General features: G+C 40.2%; 1 protein-coding gene across 1 annotated transcript in view; it reads left to right on the top strand.

Annotated features, from left to right (window-relative positions):
* The window catches only part of MPPED1 (metallophosphoesterase domain containing 1), a 65,370-nt gene extending 56,337 nt beyond the window's left edge, over positions 1–9,033 (top strand). The window contains exons 5-7 of the mRNA XM_026067823.1: positions 335–450; positions 5,186–5,299; positions 8,890–9,033. Of these exons, the coding sequence (XP_025923608.1) occupies positions 335–450; positions 5,186–5,299; positions 8,890–9,008 (349 nt within the window). The 3' untranslated portion in view covers positions 9,009–9,033. The remainder of the gene's footprint in view (positions 1–334; positions 451–5,185; positions 5,300–8,889) is intronic.
* The last annotated feature ends 2,109 nt before the right edge of the window (positions 9,034–11,142 follow it).

The following is an 11,142-nucleotide window of genomic DNA, read 5'->3' on the forward strand; positions in this document are numbered from 1 at the left end:
TCTTCTAGATACCATGGGAGTCCAGCACACTGATCCATGCATGGAGATCTTGCTATCCAGGTCTTGTAATAGTTGCTTCTCATCTAGTTGGAGGAATACTATGAATATTTTACTGTATGCTGCCTACTTAACTGGTAAGAACTGCACTGATTTTCCACACATGTTAAATAACACTGGCTGTATGGAAAGAGAGTTTTATTGTGTATAGAAATAAGAAAAGGAATGCCATTTGTGTCTCCAAAGTCCGTGCTAGTAAGGAGTCAATCTCTGTATTTTAGTTAGGTAACCAATACATGGGAGTAGCACTGAAGTCATTCTCCTCCTCTCTTGGCAGGCAACCTTGGTTTTATGGCTGGGGCTTTAATCTTCCACGAGGCCAAGCACTATTAGAGAAATGGAACCTTATTCCAGATGGAATAGATATTCTTATTACACATGGACCACCTCTTGGTAAGAAAATATTAGTGCTGTTAGCTGTGTATGTCCAATGATTATACAGTAACTGATGGCTCTCTGTAGACAGAGGGGAACCCTGGCTCTGCAAAAGGCATGGGCAACATCCCTACCGAGTCATGCAGCGCCAGGACTGCAGCTCAGCTTTATCTTTCATCATTACCTATGCTCAATGGTAGGGAATTAAATTAAGTCTTAAGAAATAAAGCCTTAATAAATTAAGTCTTAATGAGCCTTATAAATAAGCAAGGTCCAACTTATCCGTGCCTCTGCCATGGGTGAAATCGGTAGACCTAAAGCCTGCTTGGAGAGAAATGCAGGATCAGGCCCAAGGTTTCTACCTACTTTTTTTACCACTGGCTTGCTCTCTTACTTGCAGTAGTGTTCCCTTGCCAGCAAATACCAGAGTTTGTCTTTTTCCTCCTCATGCTGACATGATGTATCTTCTGGCTCACAAACCCAAATGCTGCCATTGTTTGCCTGTGCTTTGGATGGCACAGGTGAACTGCCTGTCTTCAGTGGAGTCTGGCAACACTAACAGAGCAACAAGAAGCACTCTTGCATTTGTGTCTTACAAATAATAATATAGATGATAAAAAGCATGCCAGGAGAGATTTCTTATATTCCTAGATAATAGTCATTTGGTCTGTGTTATGGAAATAAAATAATCAGAGAAATGTTTGCCATGATTCAATAAAGACTGTTAACATATTTTCCAACATATTTAACATATAACAAGTTAAATTTAATGCAAATACATTTAACTCTCAGTGATGTAATAACAGGACAGGGATGTTAAGCATGTACTTAACTGTGCAGGAGTGCTTTGTGTAAGAGGAAGGCTAGTTGCTTTCTTTAAACCTTTAGATTCCCTTCAGTCCTCAATTTCCTGAAGCTAAAATCCTCTTGTCTTCCACCCTTTCTTCTCCTCTTACAAAATTTGGAGGAGAAAGTATCTAAAATGTTTGTGGTTTTTTTTTTCTTTAGAAAGACAGGATTGCATTCCACTGCTCACTAATCCTGGGGGAAAGGGCTTCTTTGTGAGCATGGTTTCTCACAATGAGGGCAAGTGTTTTGATACTCCACCTAACCTATTTCTATGCCATAGACTGATTTTAATATGGACCTGTATCATAAAAGCGGATGGCAGAAATGAATTGTTTAGGCCTTCAGATGTCAGCTCTGAATAATTAGTACTGAGGCTAATCCCTATAGGATACAAGGCCTGAGTGGTAACACTGAATCTGTGATATTGTTTTGTTTACGTCATATGTTTTTAAAACATTAGCAGAAATATCAGTACTTTTAAACCCATTTTTAAAAGCAGCTGCTTCAGCCAATTAGCTGTAAAAGAAATCCAAACTTCAGTTCATTCAAAGAATATCCCTATACCTAGAGTTTGTAATGCAGCATTTGAAGGTGGAGAGCAGGATTGACACCAGCCAGCATCATGCACCTTGCTAATTGAGCCTGCAGGACTCTCCAGGCAGCCTATAGGAACCGCAGGGGAGCAGAGCCTCCAGAGAGCAAGGCAGAGCTGGAGTCCAACTGGCATGCTGTAATAATAAACTTAATAGTAAATTTAATAATAAAGGAGTAATTTAATAATTGTGATAATTCTGAGGAGGAGCCTCCTATCTGCACTCACTATAACTGGATAACATGAATTCCCCCCAACTCCCTCCCTTCCTCAGTATTTGTTCTTTTTTTTTTCTTAAGCTTAAACCATCCTCCAAGGATTTTCTTTTTTAAAAGTTCCTGTTTCTTTGTCTTTTTCTTATTGATGCTTTAATAGATGGCTGAAGCAGAGAACACTCTGCCTGGGGGCATCAGCTGGTGGTATCCCTGGCCCCCATAGCAACAAATATATGATGCTTCAAAAGAAATTAGCACTCTTGCCTACTTACAGGACCTCCTTATTATGTAGCGCTGTCCACAGACGTTTTGGGAGATGGGAGCCTCCTTGACCCTCCCAGCCAATTATTTTAACCAGAAAGCTGATTACTGTTGTTCTGATCTTGGACAGCATCACTAGAGCTGTTCTTAATGATCATGAAAAGCAATCAACCCTCTTGCAAATTCCTCTTTTTCTCCAGCATGGTTGCCTAAATTCTGTCCATCATTCATTTTCTGTGCTTTTTTCTCATTCCCCCACTTCAAAAGAGCACGCATCCTCCTAACCCAATTAATACTACATTATTAGATAGATTTAAAATTATCTGCATGATTTAGAAGCAGAAACACCATTAAGAGTTAGTAGAATTTGTGTTTCTAAGTCACTTAGGTGCGTAACAAAAATCCAACCCACAATTGTTTACTTTTTTTCTGTTTTAGAGTAGTACTTTGGGATGAAATCAGGGCAGGAGGTTCACACAGGATGAGAAAACAAAGATTAAACAGCTATTAATGACCATTTTATTGGGAACCTGTTTATTAATGAAGATATGCCATGTTTTCATAGCTCATGAACTGTAGTACTCATGATTATGGAATCCATGCTAATGCTCATTTCTATATCAGCATTTTTTTGTTTCTTTTGTGTGTAGGATAACTTTTAAAGTCCTTTCCCTGACTTCTTAAGATCTACATTTAGGATTCTTTTATTTCTCTTCAAAAAGTTGACTTTCCTTTTCTTTGTTTTTTTTTAATTTAATTTCACCCTTAAGTCTTCATTTGTAGCTGTCTGCTTGATTGTCTATGAGAAAGATTTATACTTTCCTGACAGCTGCAGAAACCTGTTTCAAGTAACCAAACATTAAAAAAACCCTAAGATGAACTCTAATTGTTAGCTAGGTGTAATCAATTATTCTTAGTTTGTGTAGTCGGGTGTATATAATAAGCTGCAAACATATGGGAAAGCTTCAGAAGGGTGATAATGCATGTAAACAAAAACATGTTCAACATAAATAATGCTTAATTTAATGGAGAAGTTAATTTTACGGATTTTTGTTTGCAAAGTTTTTGAAGTGGAAATACTTTTGCCTTTATGCTCACCACAGACATTCTGACAATTAACTGTTCCAAATCGTTGAGGCAGCAAAACCTGGAGTTTGCTCTAATGCATTTACTCTGAAAAAAGCAGGAAGTGGATTCTGGAAGAGCTGCTGGGCTCACTTTAACATCTTAAAGCTAATATTTCATACACTGAATTTTGAACTGCTTTGGAGGACAAAAGTGACCAGTAGAATCAATTTCCGGAGCTGAACATTGCTCTCCCCTGTCTGAATTTAGCTGCATTTTCTCTTTGAACACAAACTCCTCAGGAGCCAAGCTGGCATCTTCATCAGTGTCCAAATGAATTGGGAGTCTAAGTCTGTTATCAGAATTGCCTCTAATCGACACTTAGGACACTGCATTCCTAAATAGTTTTTGAAAGTCGGACTTAGCTCTCTGAGTAGCTCTGACACTCGGGCAAATTTTTACGATTTTCATAAACCCGCACAATGTACTGAGCCAGTTTTCAAAGACTGGCATCTAAAGAGGTCTCTCTCAATGTACGAATCTACTGTGAAGCTCAGGTACATCTGTTTCGCAAGAGCTTGAACATCGTAGTTCTGGTTTCTTAAGTCGGTTGGCTCCTTAGCCGTGCTCGACATGGCCTCAAAAATACACGTAGGAAAACTAGGCCCAAAGTCTGTACCTCTCTGGCTGGCCACCATTTTGTCAAAGGCACCAAGTATTCACACGATTACAGCAATCTAAGTCAGAGATACAAAGCTATGGCAGGCATACAGTGGTAGTACAAGCATAAATAAGGAAGGGAAAAACAGAATAATTGTATCTTCTTTTTTTCCAGATTGATAAAAATGGCAGAACAATAGAAAGAAAAAAAAAAAGATTAGTTATTCCAAACTCTCTAATACAACAACATCCTTCTAATATACTACTAGTTGAAGGAAGCACCAGGAAACACAAGGCTTTTGTTGACAGTAAACATCCCTCTGAAGTCATGATGTTAGACATATAAGCAAGTTGGTGAAGATTTTTGTCTGTTTTCATTAAAAAATTATTTTTTATAAGAACTTTGTGCAAGTAAATATAGCGCTTACAAACATATCTGCTGCAAAAGGACTGAATTTCTGTTGCTAGCTAAAGTCCATACATTTAGGCTAGTGTAGTTTCCTATGTCACGGAGCCCTTAAACCAGTTCTACCTGAGGATACTGTTTTTTGGCACCCTATGCRTTCCTCACCCGAGTGCCACTAATGTGAAGATTCAATGTGATAACAATATAGTTTGAATATTAGCAGCACCAGATCCAAAGATTAAAGACAAAGTGCTTCATTTTTAGAACTAGAATCTAGGACTAGATTTAAACAGCTAAATGTTGATTTAGATGCCTGACTTTAGACACTCACTTTGGATGTACTGCTCTGTACTCTTTAGTGTCTTAAAGGAAGAAGGACGGATGAAGCATTGAGCTTTGCTGCCAACAGCAGTGCAAAAGTGCTTTAATTGCAGTGATTTTTTTTTTCCCCTTSCAAAAACAGTTGGCAAGAATGATCATAGTCCTTTTCTTTTGGATCAGCTCTTATGTCTTTCTTCAAATATTTTTCTTTCCTTCCTCTTCTACTGACCAAGGAAAACACTGTTTTTTTCCCCCATCAATTCTTCTGTGACTGCTTGTGAGAAGCTGGGAGACATTAAACCTCAGAAATGTTTTTGAATACTACAGCAGTAAAGCTTTGCAGATAACCTGGCTTCTTTTAAAGCTTTCCTTTCTTTTCTAAAGGTTTTCTAGACTGGGTTCCTAAGAAAATGCAACGGGTAGGATGTGTTGAGCTGCTGAACACAGTCCAGAGACGAATACAGCCAAGGCTTCATGTTTTTGGACATATCCATGAAGGTTAGAAAATGTTTCTCTATATCTGTATTTAAAACCATGAACACAGAAATTGTCTGCTTGAACCAGCATTTTCAGACCTGAATACCTGAACTGAAGCCCCTCAGAAATTCAGATCACTTATTTGGCTTCATATATACATATAGATGAAATTTGCTGATACCCACATTTCAATATTTGTACCTCAGTTTCTCTTTCAGTTTCCATGTCTATAAAATAGGGTGATGGCTCCTTCACAGTGAGAATTACTGTGAATTTTAAAATAAGGACACAAGTCCAGTAGTTACAGAAAGTGATTAAATATTAGAACTGATGGATTCAGTTTTCCTCTGCTGAATTTCTGTGTGACTTGAGATAACTCAGGTAAGCTCTCCGTGTCTCAGTTTCTGCTTTTGTAAAATGGGTAAAAGTGCTTTGGGTGGGGAGGTGCTTCGAAGGCTTAATCTTCAAGACTGGACAATTAAGGTTGTCTGCCCCCCTATCAGTGCCTGTACAAAGATAAAATCAAGAGGGATGTTACCACTGACTTGTGTAGAAGTGCAATATATGTATTCATGTATTGATTTGCTTTGGCAGGGGAAACAATTAGCACCCAGACAAAACAAGAATGTTCTCTTGCCTGTCTGATTTTTAACTGGAAAAATAAATTCCCATCACATAAGTCAGTAAATGGTGACAAACGTGCTCCACTGAAGTCAATGACAGTAGGAGTTCATCTCAGAGAAGGAGTCTGTCCTGTTAGGGGTGCACATGTAATGGCAGCAAGTCTTCAAGCAGTGTCTGTACCAAAAGAAACCACTGGGCTGTGCAGAAATGTACCCATTGGCACAGAAGCATGTATTATCAGCTGCTTAGTTTTTGGCAACGTTAGCTTATTGGCAGGAAAAGGTGCTCCACAGCTGCCAGCTTGCTGCTTCTGGGACTGCTCCAGCCTTCAATTTAGGATATCTGCGGTTCTCACCAGTGTAGAAACGAACAACTGGAAAAAATGGAGTAGTTGGCACTCAGATACTTCTGGTTTTGAGCAGAACCATTACCCTTCCCCAAAAATCCCACTCAGACTTGCTGCTTGGCACTTTTACCCTGCTAGGTTAGGAGTGACACTGGTTAGAGGTGTGCCAGCGTAAAACTGATGGAGGAGGACATTCCGATCATTATTTTATAAGGCAGGGATTAAGTCCATTCTCCTCATGTGTCTTATCTGCTGTGACCTGTTAATGCCTAGGTAATGTCCAAAGTGCTGTTAAAAGCACAGAGAAAACAAACAATGCATAGACAGTACTTTTTCCTATCCCCTTGCTGTGACAGCAATCTTTGAGGATCTGTACACAAATACAGTTCAGATTCATTGTCCTGTCAGAAATCGTAGGCCAGGTGAGTTTCAGGGGGTCTAAGCAAACAGTTAGTAAGCCATGAAGCTTCAGGCAGGTAAACAAAATCCCATCTGCTAAGACCAAGCCCAGCTTTGGCTCCCAAGAGAAGAGAATGGCGCCTCCACAGAATGGTAAATGGTCTGAATTAATGCAGTTGGCACGGTAGGTATGAGAGCTCAGAAACAAGGTACTCTTCTTGTAAACTATCATAATTTAGAGAAAACAAATTGGGAAGTGCATAGCCTGTTTTGCAGTGGGACGCTAAATCTCTGCAGAGGAGAATTCCCATTGCAGACCGCCTGTGTAAACGAAGCTGCTCTTTGTAGTGGGAATGCAGGATATGAACAGATGAGTTCTTCCCCTGACTGAGCAGAGCTACATCTGCAGCAGTCATTTGCTAAACATACAGGAGGAAGAGCTGCGTAGAAGGGATGTTTCGTCCCTATTCCCCCTCTTCACTGCTGTCTCTGCCAAAAAAGCACCTCTACGCCTGGACTCACTGCCGGTCCCCCCGTGGAGGTGACAAGCAGCACAGCAGGGCTCCAGCTACGATTCTGCGTTAGCCAGCACTTGCCTGAGGTCATGGCAAAGGAAACTCTCTTCTGGCACTTGGGGAAGAGTGAAAACTGTAGCATTCATGAATCTTCCAGCTAAGACAGTGTATTAGCAAGCCGATTTTGTTCTCTACAAATGCGTAGCTGAGGCGAGCGAAGTCCCAGCAGCAATGCTAGCCATCCTTGGTGCGGGTTGCATTTTGCACAGAACAATCGTTCTGTGGCAAGCAGCAAGCGATTTTAAGACATGTCTGTGACAGGAACCTGACAGAGTTCTCTTCCCTCCCCAGTCCCTAATTATTGTGTGTTTTTTCCGCGGGGAGTCCAGGAGGCCTTGCATTATTCAGGATATTTTAAGGAAAGAAGAAAGGAATTTGGCTACTGTTTCTTTGTTTGTAAAATCTGCAACTAGCAATGCTTCTATAAGACATGAAATTGCACTCAGAAAACCTATAGGATCCTAGGTACCTGGGATATGAATAGCTTTATAACTCAGTGTATGTTTGTAGCAATTAATACATTTCACCATTAACTTCATTAATGGTGGAATTAAACCTTGTTACAAAAGCTTTCTACTAGGTAATTTCCCCAAAGTCATATATTTATGATTGTGAATGCATTTCGTCATATTGATCGTATATGCATTTATTTCCATGCAAGTTTCCAATATTAAGCTTTTAGTTTTATTGTAATCAAGCCGATGTTTTTTTCCTAGTCTTTCATGTAAAATTTTTTGGCAATGGAGAGAGTGTGTCCACTTCTCTATAATGCTGGGGCAGTTGAAGGGATTTTTCTTCACCTTCTGAAACAGTGTTTTGCTGTATTTCTACAAGCATTAGAACTGACAAAGTTTGATTTCCTGCAGATTTCTCTCTGGAATTCTTTGACTTGGGTGTCTAGTCAGACAGGAGAGGCGATGAAAGCTTCTTCTCCACAGCTGAGACATTTAGAAGGTGTTTTCTCCTGTAGAAATGTTATGGCGTCTCAGGGTGTGAATTCACCATGTCCTTCAGAGAATGCATTAAGAAAGTCCTTCTTCCCTACCTGGGCAGGCATTTTAGTGTCCATCAAATTTGATTGAAATTGGTCAACAAGTTCAAAAGTGTGTGGTAAGAAGAGGTTCCCACACAGACAAATCCCATCCGGTAAACATGCACACACACTCCTTAGTCATGCAATCCTTTTTCTTCATGGGTTGCTTTAAAAAAGTACATCGGACAGAAATCAATGGTGGAAAATGATGGTTGCCCAAAGTTTGGTGTATTAATGACTGCAAGCATAAATGATCGGAAATAAGGTTTTGTTCAGTGCTGAAATTGTCTAAGCTCTATCTTCCCATCCCCTCCAAAAATGACAAAGTTAAGAAAAAAAAAGCTTTTCAAAGAAAACTATCAATATTTCTAAGGAGGCTGGGGGAGGAGACTGCTGGGGGTTATAGCCACTAGCTGTTGAGAGTCAATTTTGTTTTTCTTACAGAATTTAAAAGGCTGCAAAAAGTTCTGCTCTGGGACAAAGATGTTACTAGTCCAGGAAAACATCACTTTGTGCATGGGCAGAATTTTTTAAACTCTTCTGAGTAATGAATGTGGCACTCCTGAGTCCTGCTCATCATCGCTGTGTGATAAAAGTGAATAATAAGAGTAACCAGAGCTTTTCTTCTTTGTAGGTTATGGCGTAATGGCTGATGGAACTACTACCTATGTGAATGCATCTGTGTGCACTGTGAATTACCAGCCTCTGAACCCACCTATAGTTATTGATTTACCTACGCCAAGGAACACATGATTATTATAAGGGTTTAATGTCATGCTCCACATATTAGCAACTTTATATTGCTGGCTGAGAATCTCAATAGGGAACTATTCAACAAAAAAGCAAAACCTTCTTCTTTTTTCCCTGTTAGTTCTTCAGAGATAACTTTGAGTGACAAAAACGGATGAGGAACAAAGACATTTTGGTGCCATTATCTGCCGGAAGCAGATAAAGACTTTAACATTTCACCATTAAAATATCTGTGAACACAGAAAAGTGAATGCATTCGACACACACACACATATATATATATATATATCAAGTGGGGACCTTTGTATATACCATACATTATATTGGACTTATTAAAAGAACAATATCTTTCAAAGGAGTGTTTCTTTAAGAAAGTTTGCAGTTTAAACATAAGTGTTTAGACTAGGATTTCCTCATTTCAGATGTTTCCCAGTGAGCTCTTGGTAAAAGAAAAGTGGTGGTGAAGATGTTTTCCCTTAATTAACATGGCAAATGTAAAAGATGGAATGCGAATGACCAGTCACAGGAGGAAAGCTATTATTCCAAGTCCTCCAGGTCTACGTCTTCGCATCTTTTCAAAACCAATGCAATAGAGGCCCTAATTCACTGTACTGAAATGAAGTTTTACTACATCTGGCATTACAGATGGTAAGGGAAATGGTACATATTGCCGGCATGCTGTAAACAGCTCAGCATTCAAGAAGGGAGACTGTGTTAAGTGCAGTATAAACTCAGGAATTTGTAACCTGGCCTCGCCTGTGAAAAAGGATGACATTTCCCTTAAAAAAAAAAAAAAAAGCATAATTGTGTTTTCATATGGTAAGGCAATGTGTGATTGTATGTAAAAAGCAAAAAAAAAAAAAAAAAACCAATGATTTTCAGTAGTGGTATTTTAAATAAAACCCAGTGGGACTTTTTGTTTAAAACCTGTTAATGGGACTTGCAGCCAATGATGAGATTACTGGTTTGAATGTGGCCCCAGTCGGAGGTGATCAAATGTCACTGTGAGAATTTCATCCTCGGGGAAGCTTTACGTACTTCACGGGGGGCATTCCAAGGTGGCGTTTGGGCATCTCTCTTTGCAGAGCTGTGTAGTAGCATAAGTGCAATGAATGACGAGGACACGCCGATGGGCACAGAGCGGGGCTCACCTCCCAAAACCTGCTGCTGCTCTTCGCCCGCCAGCAGACACCGCCGAGAGAGGCCAAGGACTAACTGAGCGGCCAAGCTGAACTCTACCTGGCACGTTGAATGTGACGCAACTGGGCAAAGTCAGGGACGTTGCAGGAGCYGGCTGGGACCGCGACACGAGTATTGCCCATGCAGCTCTTCGGCAGGTTAACGGAGGTGTTGAATGTGCTGGGATTTCAGTCCAGCCCTGGGTGGTAGCTCTAGACCTGACTAAAAACCCCCACAATATAATGTGCTTCAAACATGCCCTATAGGAAATGGGTCTCTGCCTTGAGCTATCAAACTTCTCCAATTTCAAAGAAATCAAAAAGAGCCTTTTGCCTTAACGGAGATTATTTAACTGCTGTATCCTGACTGCGGACATTCTGAATTGGGGGGCTGACTGCATCTATATATTAATCTCCTTCCCACACATTAGGCAAATCATTGCGCTACCAATACAGGGTTGTTTGCAGGTATGCGCATAGCCCATATTTGCACACACAGACTGGACAATTGTGTATGTTACTTTTTGCCTGATATATGGATATAAATGTGAGCTTTGTGTAGCAGCTGCGTGTACATTATATGCACATACAATTTAAAACACCTGTTTCTCAAAACCAGACTAGCAACCTCAAATCTGAGCAAGGTAGGCAGAAACATTACATTTCCCACGCCTCCCACATGCAACAGCTCTTCTTCCAGCTGCTGTTGGAAGCAGGGAAATTTGACCCCATAACCAATTCATGCTACGGACCCACTAATATCAGAAAACATGACAAGCCACAAATCTGTCCTTTCTCGTAGGCTGGTTGGTGACTTGGGAGCTAAACAAATTTGCTGCTTTTTCCTGAAACAAAAAGCAAAACAATAGGCCTCATTCTGCAACTGTTTTTTAGGTGAATCGCTCACATGTGCATGAACAGCCTGCTGCGAATTCAGGTGGGGCTACTTTGCAAGAACT

The sequence above is a fragment of the Apteryx rowi genome, unplaced genomic scaffold (genome assembly GCF_003343035.1).
Source record: "Apteryx rowi isolate R43461 unplaced genomic scaffold, aptRow1 scaffold_263, whole genome shotgun sequence".
Taxonomy (NCBI): domain Eukaryota; kingdom Metazoa; phylum Chordata; class Aves; order Apterygiformes; family Apterygidae; genus Apteryx; species Apteryx rowi.